General features: G+C 27.5%; 2 protein-coding genes across 2 annotated transcripts in view; both read left to right on the forward strand.

The window, feature by feature from the left end:
- LOC126896498 (neurobeachin-like protein 2) overlaps nt 1–16,705 on the forward strand; it is a 111,089-nt gene extending 94,384 nt beyond the window's left edge. The window contains exons 34-47 of the mRNA XM_050669329.1: nt 10,030–10,154; nt 11,588–11,726; nt 11,894–12,053; nt 12,881–12,994; nt 13,061–13,213; nt 13,286–13,602; nt 13,660–13,791; nt 13,927–14,145; nt 14,414–14,636; nt 14,697–14,899; nt 14,964–15,154; nt 15,488–15,831; nt 15,886–16,034; nt 16,143–16,705. Of these exons, the coding sequence (XP_050525286.1) occupies nt 10,030–10,154; nt 11,588–11,726; nt 11,894–12,053; nt 12,881–12,994; nt 13,061–13,213; nt 13,286–13,602; nt 13,660–13,791; nt 13,927–14,145; nt 14,414–14,636; nt 14,697–14,899; nt 14,964–15,154; nt 15,488–15,831; nt 15,886–16,034; nt 16,143–16,278 (2,605 nt within the window). The 3' untranslated portion in view covers nt 16,279–16,705. The remainder of the gene's footprint in view (nt 1–10,029; nt 10,155–11,587; nt 11,727–11,893; nt 12,054–12,880; nt 12,995–13,060; nt 13,214–13,285; nt 13,603–13,659; nt 13,792–13,926; nt 14,146–14,413; nt 14,637–14,696; nt 14,900–14,963; nt 15,155–15,487; nt 15,832–15,885; nt 16,035–16,142) is intronic.
- LOC126896537 (larval cuticle protein A3A-like) lies at nt 2,364–3,479 on the forward strand. The gene is made up of 2 exons (XM_050669434.1): nt 2,364–2,486; nt 2,730–3,479. Exons 1-2 carry the CDS (start codon nt 2,472–2,474, stop codon nt 3,354–3,356), a joined length of 642 nt encoding a protein of 213 aa, XP_050525391.1. The 5' UTR covers nt 2,364–2,471; the 3' UTR covers nt 3,357–3,479.
- Nucleotides 16,706–17,262: the final 557 nt, after the last annotated feature.

The raw sequence follows: 17,262 nt of genomic DNA on the forward strand, positions 1-17,262 counted from the left end.
TTTCAAATATACTTGTACTATGAGTCAATACTATGTGGTAATTTTTGTTTCGCAAAATGTCAATTGTGAGTTTTTTCACTTCTAGTCTTGTTACAAGACAAGAATTCAATTATAAATACACCTAATTAAACTATTTTATAATAGTTAATAGTAATCCAATTAGATTACTCTTTATTTTTCATTTGGATACACTACGATTGAATTTTATTTTAATTAAGTCGATATCTAATTGAAATGCTTCGAGCATTATGGAAACTTTATCACAGGTCCGCTGTTTGATGGCACAAATATCAACTATGTTTATTGCAATATGTTGTTTAAAGCAGAAATAAGGAATTTTCACAAATTAGCACTTTTTATTGCTTATAATTATAGCTGCATTTAGGAGAGTTAAAAGGGGCTGAAGTTTTGTGGTAGCTGTAAATATTTCAAGCGACTAATATATCTTTGAAATTGTGAATTTTTTCTTTTTAAATTTATTTTAACGAATATTATTACGCAAATATAACAACAAAATATATTCCTTACTCCTTTCAAAAAAAAAAAAAAATTACACTTTTTTATTCTATTTGATTATAACCATATATCATAATTTTTCAAAAATTTTACTTATATCCTTTATAAAAAAATAATTTTTATATAACAATGGATATAACTTTGCTGAATTTCTGGGGGGCAAAATTTAAACTGGTGAGATGCTAAATCCATCTAGACCACCAACCCCACGCCTATGCATACTAGTCTGCTGATGTTTGCTTGTATAACTGTTATTACTTACATATCTTAGTGACATGTAATGGATGGATTTTTATGCAATTGCATATTCTTTAATAATCTATATAAAATCATTTTGGTTAAAAATATTTTATTTTCATATTTCAGTGGAAGTTATTAAAAATTTTACTTTTCTATAATATTTCATAAAAGTTGCATTTTTAGTAATATTGAAGATATATTTTTTAAATGTTTAAATCACAAAACTGAAAAAATAAATATTTAAAATTTTTTTTTGCAGCAGTTATTTATGTGAATTTATGTACAAATATACATATTTTAGTAATTAAAAAATCCTATATTTATCATTTTTACTGTCGAAAACTATTTGACAGTACCACAATTTTATTAGTTTTAGTTATTGTTGATTTTTTACAATTAATATATAGTTAATAGTTTGCAAATATGTAAGCTAAAGTGATGTGGAGAAAAAATTTGTTTGATGAATAAAAAAAAAAAGGTTATATTTCAAAATATTTTGAAATATAACATTTTATACGCCCCTTTTTACAATATATTCTTAGCTAAATTTGTAGATAAAAACAATCTTTTGAACAGCTATTTAAAAACTGTTAATTATGAAAACCGTTTTAAGCGTGAAAAGTTTTATTAGAGACGCAGTTCTTGTGCAACAATTGCTGTGAAATTGTCATACGACAATCAAATGGAGAACACATTAAATGACTGGCCAGCAAAGTTTGGCGACAACAATCATCTTATCTACACGGTGTATGATACTAATAGCAATGACGGCTTGTAACAGCAACAACACAATCGATACCGTGGCCGCCGTCTAATTAAAAAGCGTTTCTAAATAATTATTGTCTGGACAAAATCCACTTTGGCAAACATTATAATCTTTTGTTCGCGTATGAAATGATACATTGTTACAGCACAAACGAACACAAACAATCGAGTGGTATAGTTCGTTGGACAAACGCTTGCATATTCAGACAGCAATAATCATTTGTAATCACATACGTGATACTCATACATTCAGGGGGCATTTTCTCTATTTTAGTGTTTCGCAATGATGTGCATTCACGTATTGTATGCGCGATGACCACTGTAACCGTGATCTTGAACCAATTATGAAGAAGAACGATTCCACAAAAAAGGCTTAGCAAAGTAGAATACTTAATTTTGTTTTTTCGACACAGATAATTGATACAATCACGTCCATCATTGAAATAAGCTTGTAGTAATATCGATTGTTTTGTACTGTGTGCTTTACTATAAACGCCTTATTTGTCATTTGAAAGTAATAAACTATAGAAACGCGTTGATTCATTCATAAATTAATTGTATTCAAATTGTAAGAGTTGATTCATTTTATTGATTCTGGCTTAGTGGTGTGGTATGTCCTGAGACCAAAGTTTCACTTTCGCTCGTTTATCCTGCAATTACACTTCATAGATTGGTTTGGACCCGGACCAAGATCGCCGTACCTGATGACCCGTATATGAGCAGTGTACCTAATATCGAATTCGGACCGCAGTACGTCCGTTACGACACCCGTTGGCAAACTCCCCCGTGTCCGGCACAATACAGGCAAAACCCAAAAGAGTGGGTGCATATCATTCGATTTAGTATATAATGCTCGCCAATGAACCATATCAATCACATTCGTTTTGTGAGTTCATCTGACAAGGTGTTTAAGTGAATTTTATCAGTTCAACGACTACCAGACATAAAAAATGGCATTTACAAAGGTAAGTTTCAACTTGTAAATTACATCCGTACATTCCCGGGGACTAGGATATTCGCTAGTAATATTTATCTTCTATAATAAAAAAATAACTCACTATAATTGTTAGTGTTTATTTATTGACATTTAATTAAAATAGTAGTTATTTTAACTATTTTAACGACTTCAATTCTTATTCCTTTATTTCAGTTAAATTTTCCGTAACTTATGATTTTAACAAACTTATAAATATCAATTATTTTTATAGTCAGTTCTATTTTTGGTCATTGGAAGTGTTGCTAGTTTGTCCAGAGCCGCCATCGTTCCCGCTCCATACGCCGTTTCTCCATATGCTTATCCCGGAGCATTGCCTTATGCCGCATCTCCGTATTTTGCACAACCAGCTGCAGCTCTGCCATACCCATTCCCATACAAAGCGCCACTTTATCCAGCACCCGCCGCCGCAATCAGAGCCGCTCCTATTGCTGCTTATCCAGCTCCAGCTAGATTAGCTCCCGTAGCTGCTGCCCCTGCTGTTGTTCGAGCTGCACCAGCCGTAGCTGCTGCTCCTGCCCCAGTCGTACCAGCAGCTCTACCAGCTCCAGTTCCAGCTGCCTTCCCAGCCGTCCGATTGGACGAAGCTGATGCTTATCCACAATATCAATACGCTTATACCGTAAGAGACTCGCTTACCGGTGATGCCAAGGACCAAGAAGAAGTGCGTGACGGTGATGTAGTAAAGGGTCGATACAGTTTGATCGAACCCGATGGTAGCCGCAGAACAGTGAGCTACTATGCCGATGACGTCAACGGATTCAACGCCGTAGTACAGAAGGACTTACCAGTAGCACCAGTTTTACCAGCAGTAGCACCAGCTGCCGTAGTTGCAAAATGAACTATACGACAATGCTAACTAATTGCCCTTACATTACCAATAGATTTCTTATAATATGTGTAATTCTTGTTGTATATAGTCGATCTTTCCTTTTATAAATATATTATAATAGTTTCTTCCATATTAATTTGTTTTATTTTTATTGATTTTATTTTATTTGTTGCACTTTATAATTTATTTCAATTTTTAATACTTACAGCAAATATTTTGTTGGTCTGGTTTATAAAGGTTATGTTACATTTTTACTCCGATGCGTAATTAAGAAAACTATTGTTTTTACAATACTGTAATCAGTTTATATGATTACTTCGCTTCTACTGCACCGATTTTGTTCAATAATACGTCAAAAGATCACAAAACGTATCTGATTGAATCTACTAACGCCATAATTTTTTTTTAAATTTTCCAATTCCCTTGACAATTGTAATTACACCCAAAAATACAGTTGTTATTATTAAATAGTCAAATCTGATATTTTTTAGTTTTTACCTTACGTTGAAATAATTTTTTTTAAAACTAGACGGTTTATTCCGAAATTTTAATTGATTTAACAATTAAATTTATTTATTTATATCATTAATGACTCATCATTCAGATGATTAATCAAGTTATTATAATTTCTTAAAAATTATATCAAATTTTTTGTCTTTTCTATTTTTTATGTTTCGAAAACCTTGACTATAACTAATTTTATAATTTGAGGAAAACTATTAAAACTTTTCGCACCTAAAAATTATAAACTAAAAGAGTTTTTATACAAAAGGTATGTAAACCATATGACATGAGGCGAAAAGCTGGAGTGGTATTTAAATTTAAAATGACCAAGAAAGGTCATTTTTAATTTTTATTTATTATGTTCTTAGATATAATTTCTAATTTATTTTCTTTAATAATTAGGCTATACTATTTATCCCCCAAAAACCCATTTTAATGTGGTAATTGTATTATTCAAAACTCAATGAACGCTATATAACTACTCAGCAAAATATCAATACAATTTCTTTTATGATATAAGAACGCATACAAAAAAAAACTAATCATTCTCACTAAATTATTAAGATTATTATTTTTACACATTAGTCATTATTTTCTGTCAGAATAAAAATTAAATTACATTATTTATTTACGCTTAAGTATAGTCTATGCTTTTAATTAAAACATTTTCAATCGTGAAACGACAATAAGTCGTTCTTTCAAAAAGGTTTGAGTGCAATTAAAAACAAACATATGTGTTAATTTAATTTTCTTTCATTGTTTGGTTTATATATTTAAAAATATTTCCATAAAAAGTTTGCAAACATTACCTTATTATTTTAAACCTATAAGATTATTTTGCCCCAATCTCTCTTACTTTTCAATTCAATTATGAAAAAATTTTTTCATAATTATAAGTCAACATTTTTAAATAATACCTAAATTTTATATTTTATACATAAATATAATTATGGTATCTAAGACAAATTATTCTGTTTTTAGGAGTCTAAGTCCTCCTTACAGATTATTGTTCTAATCGAAGTATAAATTTACTTTTAGTGTTGAAATTTTAAAACTCATTTAAAAATTAAATTGATTAAAATTACTAGCTATTGATATTTTATGTCAATTAATTTCTCACTAGTTTCAATTTGTGTTATAAGTTTTTCAAAGTGCATATTTTTTTAAAATATTTTAAAATCCATTATTGTTTAATATAAATTAAACTTTCTATCAGTTATATAAAATTGTCTTAAATAAAAAGTACTATTTAACACTCAGCTGACCGCACGGTTCCAAACTATTAATTTCGTTGGGCGGATTAGTATTTTTCCGTGAATTAAACGTACTTAGTAAACTCACAATTTTTGTCATATTTTACATTTTTTTAAATGTTTATTAAAAGAAACAAGACCTTTTAATATTTAATTTCGAAATATTCTGTTTCATTTTTTTGTCGGAATAATGTATGCCAGTACACAACGTAGTATACAAAAATCTAATTATATATATACATAGTATGAAGAAAATATATTATATATGCATTCTTATAATACTAACACATATTTTGTGTTTGTTAGTATAAAATGTGTCTATATTTTTTTAAATAATAAAATTAAAAAATAAAAATTTCCATTGTCAGCTTTACAAAAATAGAGTATCTTTCCTTTTAAAAATTAATTGTACAGTTTTCCATGGAGACGACGATAATCTAAAAATATAAACCTGAACGTGTGCTATAAAAATTTTCTGTGTGTTATGAGATAAGTAATAATGCACATTAAATAGTGTGTACTTAGGTTTCAAATTTGTAATGGAAGGAAACTATTCATTTCCGAGGAAGGATATAAATAATAGTCTATTTAAATGTGGTGCTTTTAAATTAACATTGTCTTGCGTTGGCCATTGCAATTAAATAATCAGTTTAATTTGAAAATAGCTTTTTCCGTTTGTTTATTCGCACTATTATGTTGACTTATGTATAACACTCGCAATTATACCCTTCGAGATGTTTGTTAGCATTTTAAATGCAAAACAAGTATCTAAGTGATGTTCCTATGAATATTACGGCTTATTTCATCTTCTATTTTACTACATGTTAATAGTTGTAAAGTGAAGACAATTTATGTGAACGCCAATTCGTTGGGCCTCCGTAACGTTTCATGAGAGTTAACGTTTAAGATTGCATTCATTTATATATTTTGTCGCATTATATGTTTTTTAAATTCTCAATACGTTTACGATGGCCGCTTCACTCGCGGCGTCCCTATTTAGTATTGTTAACATGGCAAACGAGTCTACAGTAATAATGTGACGCATATTATTACACATACGAGTCCTTTTCGGCTATTATGAAATACTTTGCCCGAGGATGCTCAATTTTAATTACATAAGGTTGTTAAAAAAAAAAAAATAATAATAATAATTATATCTTAGATTAAATGTGTACAGTTCATATTTACTAATTTTTTTATCATATACTTTCGTAAATTCGTTTGTATTTAGCAAGAAAAAATAACGTAATATAAAGTAAAAATTTGTTTCCGTATATATATTTAATATTTACAAAACATATTTTATTTTAGAATTTTACTATTTTTAGCATTTTAATCTAATTGTTATATGAATTTATCTTATGAATAGATTTTTCGACGTCTGTTAATTTTTTCATAATAATTTATTATTATTATCAAGCATTTTTTCATTGTATAAAAAGTAATAATTTATTTCCTAAACAACTATATCTATTAACAGAAATAACATGATATATATATTTATATATATGGGTGTCCCTTATTTTGAAAATTTTGGAAATTCTTCGGGCTCACCCCCCAAATTTGTGTGTATACATATAAAAAGTGGCTACAAAAAATTTCAGGCCGATCAGATAAGTTTAATCCGTGCCGACTTGGGGTTGAAAATCGGCCAAAAGGGGTACTTTTTTAGTTTTTAGCAATTAACTCGTAAATTAGCACTCTCACAAAAAAAAATATTAAAACTAAATTGTAGATCTAATTGTTTTGTATAAATTAAGTCCTTACAGTTTTTCTTTTAAATCCATTAGTTTTCTAGAAAAATGTCAAAATACATAATATTTCGTAAAATTGACGAAATTAGCATATTTACGAATATTTTATCATATATGACGAATCATATGTGACACGACCTAATGTTTCATACAAAAATTGTTTAAAATTAAATTTTGCGAAATAAAAGTATTAAGTACAAATTTCATTGAACCGATCGTTTTATTGCTATAGCTGAATTAACTCGATCATATTACGATTTTTACTAAATATATGAATTTTAATGCTAGATTCTGTTAGTTATCATCTGGTTCATTACAACACTTATCGTACAAGTACGGCGATAATACTATGGTATGACTGAATTAATGTATTGTTATTATTTTTAAATTATAAATAACTCTGGAAATCGTAAATTTATTACAAATCGCAGCAATAGATATAGTGAACTTATACTTATACCACTTTAGTCGCTCACATCGCGTATTAAGTTGAACTGCTTCCTATTGTGTTTTTCTTTTAGTGTACGTAAAAATGTCCGTAGTATTAAGAAATGACAATAAAATATTTTTAATAGGGTCTTTGACTACTCAAATTTTAGGTTCAAAACTTCCATCCATTGGACAAGTTCTAAAAGTTTTTTTTTATAACCTAAGAATTGTTAATCTTACTATAAGAGCAAAAGCAGTATTGACTATTCGCGAGTGTAATATTTTCTGGGAAATGGACGATTCCATTTCAACCGAAATAAAAAAATTAATGGTTGTATCCCTTAATAATGAGTCAATAATAAACCCTAGTAAACGTTTTATTCTTTCATCGGTTCATATTGACAAATCATTTTCATGTATAATAATTTTTGATATCTTTATTTTTTGATGACTATTGAGTGATTGATATTTTTTTTTAGAAAAAACTGTAGCTTCTTTTTTGTCAAAAAGCAGTATGAAATTTTTCAAACGATTCGATATCAATACTAATTTTTTAAATTTGGATCCAAGTAATTGGAATACTGATAATTTTTATTTACACGAAAAAGAAATTGTATGTTCACTTAAAGTAGTAAATGACTCTGCAGATAAAGCGGTTAAGGTAATGGAAGATTTTCATGAAAGTTTAACTGTAAACGATGAAAAAGCTGAGTTACTTTTACACTGTGTGTTCAAGAGCATAGAATATTATATCCTAATTGCAACAAAAAAACATTAAAACATAGTTTTTAATGTATATTTTTGTTATAATTTGTGAATTATTTTGAATTTAACATTTTGTATTTTATATAGTAACTTTTTTTTAATTTATACAATAATATTGAGAAGTAAGTATCATTATGAGTTTAAGTCAAACAAATACATCACTTTACAATATAAAGGAAATATATTTAAATTAAGCAATAAAATTCATATATTTAGTAAAAATCGTAATATGATCGAGTTAATTCAGCTATAGCAATAAAACGATCGGTTCAATGAAATTTGTACTTAATACTTTTATTTCGTAAAATTTAATTTTAAACAATTTTTGTATGAAACATTAGGTCGTATCACATATGGTTCGTCATATATGATAAAATATTCGTAAATATGCTAATTTCGGCAATTTTACGAAATATTATGTATTTTGACATTTTTCTAGAAAACTAATGGACTTAAAAGAAAAACTGTAAGGACTTAATTTATACAAAACAATTAGATCTACAATTTAGTTTTAATATTTTTTTTTGTGAGAGTGCTAATTTACGAGTTAATTGCTAAAAACTAAAAAAGTACCCCTTTTGGCCGATTTTCAACCCCAAGTCGGCACGGGTTAAACTTATCTGATCGGCCTGAAATTTTTTGTAGCCACTTTTTATATGTATACACATAAATTTGGGGGGTGAGCCCGAAGAATTTCCAAAATTTTCAAAATAAGGGACACCCTAATATATATATATATATATATATATATAATCGTTGCTAATTGTTATTTGTTATGTTTGAATTCTTACATAACTCTACCACGAATAAGATAAAACCAGATGGTGCACATTTTGATATACTGATAACTCGAACATGCCTCAATGCAGTGTCACCACGTACAAAGAATTATATTATTGTACAGCACATTTTACCTTTTAAATAATTGGTTATGCACATATACATCAAAGTCAATGCATGTTAATAGAATTTCTAAAAATAGCTAAAATTTGAGTAGCTATAATGTACTATTTTTTGGTANATAGAATTTCTAAAAATAGCTAAAATTTGAGTAGCTATAATGTACTATTTTTTGGTAAACTTTACGACTTATCTTTAATCTAACTATCTTTAATCAGTCTTTTTAACTCTTTAACTATTTATACTTTAATAAAAAACATCGTCTGGACACATTTTTAAAATATTTTCCTGCGCTTTTTAATTACTGCAATTTGTAATTCTTTTTAGTGAAAAGAAATTATATATTTAAGTTAACATCATTAATACTTGATTGTTAGTCGTTTAATAATAACAGTTTTACTATATATTGAATAGTAAATAATTTAAAAAACTCAATATAGTCTAATTATGCGTAACAGATGAGGTGCCTCGCTGTTAAATTAAAAAAAAAAAGAAAAAAAATCTTTTGTTCTGTATACTAAATGTTGGGGGTCATTTATTAAAATTTTCTACATCCTTCAAAAAGAATTAAAAATTGAATTTACGTTAATCAACTAATATAGTAAAAGAGTATAAAAAATGTATGAAGTGTTAAATAACTTATTTGAAACATAGTGATTAACTGAATGGACGAAGTAATTATTAAAAATTTTTACAATATTTGAATATGAGTTTATTAAAAATTAAAAGTTCCAAATAATTGAATAATAATTGACTAATAATTAAAAATTTTTTAATAATTTTTCTAAAAGAAACTCTTTATTTAGAAATTTAATTGCTAAAAAATCTGAATCTGATAATATAATTAAGATGATAATTTTTATCAAAACTTTTACACTAGTGATTATAAATTATGCTAAGTATACATTATTTTAATTTTTCTCCTACTTTACTTTCTGGAGTGAGTACTGGAAACTGTTGAATAAAAATAGATTTTAAGCTATGTATAAAGTTTAAAAAATCATTATGTGGCATCATTAAATTACCAAATGTTATAGATATATATATATCTACTTAAATTATATTTTTATGTTTCAGGAGTATTTCCGAAAAACATTGGATACTATCGCAGCACGAAAATTACTCAAGAATGCGTCTAAAATTATGTCCCAATTATCATTTTGACGATCATAAAAACGCCAGTAATCTACGAGATAATGCTGGTGAAGATTTTATTGTTTATAAATACTTATTAGCTAAACAGATGTTAACGCAGCCTAGTTTCATAGTTACATATCTATTTAATTACGTTAAAATCAGTAGAATAACTATAAGTACTAAAGTGCAAGAGTGCATTGAATTTTTTTAGTAACAACGATTTCTTTTGTTTTTATTAGTACTTTTATAATATCTACGAAATTTGAGGTCAATTCAATATGGTCAATACGTGCCAACTTAAGCTCAAAGTTTAAATGTTATGTGTTTATGAAATAAACACTTACTGTAAATAAATTTTTGAATATAGAAAATTTGAAAAAAAAATAAGACAACAAAAATATACAAAATATGATTTTCTAAAAAAAATGATTGTTTGATTTCCCACGAAAAACAATATTTAACATTACATAAGCAGAAAGCCTAAGAAAATACCAAGATATTTGTATGTATTCATGAAGTTATTCAGTATAAAAATGTTTACATTTGAAGATTTAAACGCTTAAGATTGTCCTGAATTGAGTATCTGTAAAAAATAGCGCGAAAGTATTATAAAAAGTATACGTTATTTTTTTCTTGGTTAATTTTCGGTTTTTTACTTCTGTATCGTTAAATATAATATAATACAATGGGTTATAGTGAATAATCAAACAAACATTTTTTTTTTCAAAAACTAAAAAATATTTTTTATTTAAAATTCATAAAATAAGTGGCACATTCATAAGTACTATATATAAAGTTAAACTATATATATAAATCTTGGAGGCTTTTAAACCATGTTAAAAACATTTTTATCTTCGATGCGAAGCTGAGAAAGTATTGGTTTTATTATGATGTGTTTTTTTTTTGTGTCTGTTACCACTTTTCNTTTTTTTTTTTTTTTTTTTGTGTCTGTTACCACTTTTTCTCAGCTTTTGTTAAAATTCTAGATTTTGTATTTTTTTTTATTTTAAAATACCTTACAAAAGGTACTAATTCTCATTGGATTCAATAACTATGAATATCAAGGACCCCATTACTATAGTTTCCCCTCGTTTGATGAAATTTCTTATTCATATTAAAACTATTGTACAAAAATTCTCGATTTTATATTTTACATTTTTAACTTTATAATGGTATAACTTATTGAAAAGTGTATGGATCAATACAATTTTTTTATGAGAAATAATAATTATATCCCTCTTTTATTCTTTTTTTTTAAATAACACCTATTCCCTTTATTTATTTATTTATTTATTTATCCATTGTGCTGGGTTTTTTTTTTACTTAGGTTTTAATTTAAAAAAAAAATTATTCGCAAAATATAATATATTTATTTGGTCTTTAAATAATAAAAGAATAAATCTACTTAGCAGTATAAAAGTTGAGTCGAGGGTGTCCTTGATGGTCCAATATATTCAGTACTGAATTATATTTTTAAATATGTATTTAAATTTCATAGGCAATGCTGTTAAATGCATTATGGATTGTTCAGAAATTCCACCTAGTATGCCTCAAGCAGCGGTTCGTAGCTTAGTTGAAGAAGACGGTGAAATGTTACCAGACGAAAATATTGCTTCGTATAAAACTAATTATCCAGAGTAAGTTTTTACTTACGTTTGGTAGTAAATTATTTGAATTTGTTTTTTTATTTATGTTTTTATCAAAAATTGTTGTCAAAATAATCTTTGTAATTTAATTGAAACTCATAAAAGAAATTTTCTTATTAAAACTAATAATTTTAAAACGTCTAATTTATAATCTATAGAGACGACAATGAACGAAAGGAGAAACACGTATTGTCTGTCGATTGTCAACTTGTGACATTGATGAGTGTTATTAAAGGAAGATTAGTCATCACTACAACACACGCATATTTTTACGATTTAACACCTATCACGGAGGATTGCGATAGACATGATTTTAAGGTTAAATAATTTAAAAATATGTACAGTATATTTATACTTATTTTAAATTGTAATAATTGTTTTACTTTTTTCAATGAATATTCTATTATAAATTTTTAATTTAAAAAATTGATCTTTTATTATAATTTTGTTATGAAACGGTATGTTTGATACTGTCAATATACAATTATTTGCTGTGCAACTCAAAAGTGTTATAAGAAAAATAACTCGTATTTGAATTAAAGTAAACAATTATTTATAATTAAATTAGTAAATAATAAAACTATTACTTTATTTATATTTAAATATTTAATTAATATACAGTTTTAAGATGAATATAAGGACCCAGATCCATACAAATTTTAATTTGTAGATATTTCTCAGAATATAGCAAAATTAAAACACTACTAGGAATTAGAACCGAAGTAATTAAGTTTGAATTAACTGAAGTGTGTGCCAATATGTTTATAACATTAACCAATATGATATTAGCGTTACTTTTTAGTGTAATTATTTTATGCCAAATGGTAGAAATCTTAATCGAATTTTTTTACTAAATAATATATCATTTCATGCATACCAGATATATAATATTTGTGTTCGTTAAGTTTGATTTAACAAATATTTTTCTTTAGCTACTGATGGCAATGCAGTCAGTAAATAACCAAAACTAATGGGTTTTCTAGATTTTAGATTCAAAATAAATTTTAAAGATAAATATAAAAATAATTTTTTTAATTAATAGAAAAATTATGTTTTATACATTATTTTCATTGAAATTTCAAAATTTTGATCCTTGTTATTTTTTTTTATTAAATTTATTTATTTATGTCTCGTTTAAATTTTAGTGGTCCATGACAAAATTGAGGGACGTGTATCTCAGGCGTTATAATTTGCGGCGAAGTGCTTTAGAGTTTTTTTTGATGGATCAGTCAAACTACTTTTTAAACTTCACTACTAAAGTATTTGATACATTTTTTTTAAACAAGCCATGATATATCATTTAAATATTAAATTTTTTGTTGTAGATTCGGTTGAAAGTATTAACTGCTATTTTTAGTATTCATCCTCCAAATTTTTCATTCAATAGTAGTCGTCATCCTCAAGATTTACTCAAAAAATCAAACATGACTCAAAAGTGGGTTAATAGAGAAATATCCAATTTCGAATATTTGATGCAAGTAAGTATTAATTTAATCACTTTTAGCTACGTTATAGTATGTCTATAAATTTGCAATTAATTATTTAAATAGTTAAACACAATAGCTGGTAGAACCTACAATGATCTTTCTCAGTATCCAGTATTCCCGTGGGTTTTAGCCGATTACACATCTGAAGAGTTGGATTTGAACAATCCAAAAACATTTAGGGATTTATCAAGACCCGTAGGAGTTGTTAACCCCAATAATGAAGCTGATGTTCAAGCGAAATATAGGAATTTTGAAGATCCGCACGGTGTAATAGGCAAATTTCACTATGGAACTCACTATTCAAATTCTGCTGGTGTCCTTCATTATTTGGTTAGAGTAGAACCTTATACATCTCTACATATAGAACTTCAAAGTGGAAGGTATTTACATTAGTATATTTAAAAAAACAATTCTTGATGTGTATATTTTTATCATAGGTTTGATGTTGCCGACCGACAATTCCATTCAATTGCTCAAACATGGAAATTATTAATGGATACTCCTAATGACGTCAAAGAATTGATACCAGAATTTTTTTATTTTCCAGAATTCTTAAAAAATATGAACAAGTAAAAACCATTATTATTTTAATTTTTATTACTAAAAAAACATTAATATTTACATATGTATAAAAATAAATTAAACACTTTTATTAATAGTAAAATAGAAAAACACAAATAATTATGAGCTTAACTTGATTACAGTTTTGATCTTGGACGTTTACAGTCATCAAAGGAAAGAATAGGTGATGTGATTTTACCTCCTTGGGCGGACAGTCCAGAAGATTTTATTTATAAACACAGAAAAGCTTTGGAATCTGAGTATGTATCGAGCCATTTACATGAATGGATTGATCTAATTTTTGGCTATAAACAAAAAGGTCAAGCAGCTGTTGACGCCATGAATGTTTTTTATTATTGCAGGTATTGCTGATTTTACAAATAATATATATTTTCATAACTCAATATCAATTCTGTTATTGAGTTTTCTAAAACTTTGTTGGATGTGTATCATTCAAATAAAGTCGCAACTACTTTCCTAGGCAATAGAATAATAATTCCACTCGTAGTACATTAGTTTGAGAAATCTTCTTAATCGAAAAAACGACAAAAATTCTTAATGAGCCCTTTAGCACTAAAAAAAAAAATGAATTTTTTGTATCGATCGTATTTATTAATTTTTTGATTTTAGTTACGAAGGAGCCGTGGATTTGGATGCCATTTCAGACCCAATAGAAAGAGAAGCCCTTGAAGGAATGATTAACAATTTTGGACAGACTCCAAGTCAACTTTTAAGAGAACCTCATCCTTCAAGACTACCGCTAGATAAAGCATTAGAAAGAATGATGAAATCTGATAGCAAAAAGCCTGATTTAACGATGATGTTAAAAGAATTATCTACATTTTATGTTGAAGTAGAGATTTATATATATTAAGTTCTTTTATTGTTAATTTTATATTATTATAATTTGTAGATTACAGATAGTAGATATCCAATGGTATTTTTAAGTCCGCCTCGTTCAGGACCCAAGGGATTGTTACAAACATTTATGACCGACGATACCCTTGTTACAGTGTGTGAAAATACTCTCATTGGTCGACACTCTTGGTTGCCGTATGATAAACACTCTAATAAAGGATTTACACTTGACGTGGATCCGTCGCATATTTTACTTAAGTAACTAATAAAAATTAAAAAAATTGCATATTTTTATTGAAAAATTGTGGTTATTCTTTTTTAGAAACAAAAAAGATCCTAATGCGTACCCTATGCGATCATCCTCCTATCATCCGTCCATTGAAATAAACAGTCATTTATTTGCTGTATCGCATGATGCAAAGTACTTATTTACTGCTGGCCACTGGGATTATAGCGTAAAAACATTTAGTTTTTCAAGAAATAAATACCTATCTTCAGTTATCAGACATTTTGGTAATTATTTTTAAGAAAAATGATTTTTTTTATTTAACTGTTTTCTCAGTCAGAGGGACGGTGTGGCTGAGTCGGTAACGTGTCAGTATTTGACGCGCATTGCCTCGGGTTTAAAACTCGGTCACGGGCGGATTCATTTGCTAAACGAGAGATCAGTTTGGTAATTGGAGTCGCTATCGCTCTCTCCGCGACGGACTAACCATTCGTCCCGGAGTATAAATGGTTAAGAAACCTCCTTTTTTGGGGGAGGCCGCGATAGCCTTTAAGGAACTGATAAAAGCGAAAAAAACTGTTTTCTCATGTACATAATTAATTTGTTCTTAATTTTTTTAGATATTGTTACATGCATAGCACTAGATTCATGTGGGTGGTATATGATAAGTGGTTCTAGGGATTGTACTTCAGTTGTCTGGGATGTATCAAATACAAATAATGTCAACCCTAAACCTTTCCAAACATTGCTAGGTCATGATTTACCAGTAACGTGCGTTGCTATAGCCACCGAGTTAGATATGGCTGTTTCCGGATCTGAAGATGGGACAGTTAATGTGTACAGTATACACCAAGGACTTCTAGTTCATTGTTTAATTCCTTTAGGTTGTGTGTGCCCTCCGTCTACTATATCCTATGTTACCATTTCATTTCAAGGCCATATCGCATTTTCGGCTAAAGATAAAGTAAGTATAAATAATAATTATTATCGTAATTCACATCATTATTTTCCTTTGTAGGAATGTCACTCAGTGCATGTGTTTAGTTGTAACGGTGATAATTTGGGTTCTAAATATGTTGGCGCTCCAGTCACTGGAATTACTACGATTGGAGATTGTTTAGTAGTTGTCGACGATGCTGGCTATTTAACCCTTAGCCGTCTTTTGGGGTAATATAATAATTGTTTTTTTTTAAAGTTAAAATGTAAACATTTTATTTTTATGAATAATAAAAATAATTTGATGAGAAATATTATTTTATAAAAATTATTGTATAGTTTACATCCAGTTTACGACGTTCCACTGGATATTCCAATTCAAACAGTAGTCGCTACGCCGGGTAATACCCATTTGTTGGCTCCTCTGAGAGATGGAAACATAGCGGTCATAGGACTACCAAATTCAAATAATTGATTCTAAAAGAATCGAAGTTATTGTTTTTTATTCGTTTTGAATTTTAACTAGTTATCTTTTTAATTTACCATCAAAATATTGTTTATAAATTGTAACTGATTGCCAAATATTAGTGTTAATCCATATATTGTATTTATATTTTATTGCTCATCGAATTATTTACGTAATCTCAACTTAATTAGGTGCTAAATTTATCATATTTTCGTATTATTAAAACTTAACATAATATCACTTATTAAATTCATTTTCATCGTTTTGCTCTAGCGGTTATGGGTATATTTTAAGAACGGCATAAGTACTATAATAGTTATTAATAAATACTTATAATTAATTTGTACTTTTAATTATTTGTTATTGTAATTTGAATTTGTTCAACTTAATTGTAATTTGTAGCTGTATTTTAATTATACTTATATTGACCAATCAATCTACTATTATTATCTTCTTTCTAACTAAATAGTTAAAATCTTATTAATTGCATTTGAGAATAGTAGTATCATTAAGATATTAAATTTTTTTTTAATTTTCACTACTTTTGTGCTTAGGCAATGTGTATTTTGTTATTTATATTAACTCTGACGGTCGTGACCGGCGCAATTAAAATCTATTCTAGAACTCAACGCTTTTATTCTCTGACCCTACTTGGCAATAAAAGCCGTACAACTTTAATTGAAACTTAAGGTAAGGTCCTACTAAGCGTGTATTCTTGTCTGGCCTTGGTGATCAATTGTAATTTTTTCAATTCGTTATTTTCCGGTTTTATTTCATCATTTATGCGATTAGTTTATGACAATATTAAAGGACCATTTTTTATGAACCAAAATAAATGAAATATCTAACATTTATTTTTAGTTTCACATTTTTAGTTTTTTACATATTTTTTCAAGATAAATACTATTAAATCAAGTTGAAAATTTAGTAATTTATAGTAAATTTTAATGAAGAATAATTATCACTCTGAAATGATTAACCATGAGTTGGTTT

Source organism: Daktulosphaira vitifoliae, unplaced genomic scaffold (genome assembly GCF_025091365.1).
Source record: "Daktulosphaira vitifoliae isolate Bord-2020 unplaced genomic scaffold, ASM2509136v1 Scaffold_1, whole genome shotgun sequence".
Taxonomy (NCBI): domain Eukaryota; kingdom Metazoa; phylum Arthropoda; class Insecta; order Hemiptera; family Phylloxeridae; genus Daktulosphaira; species Daktulosphaira vitifoliae.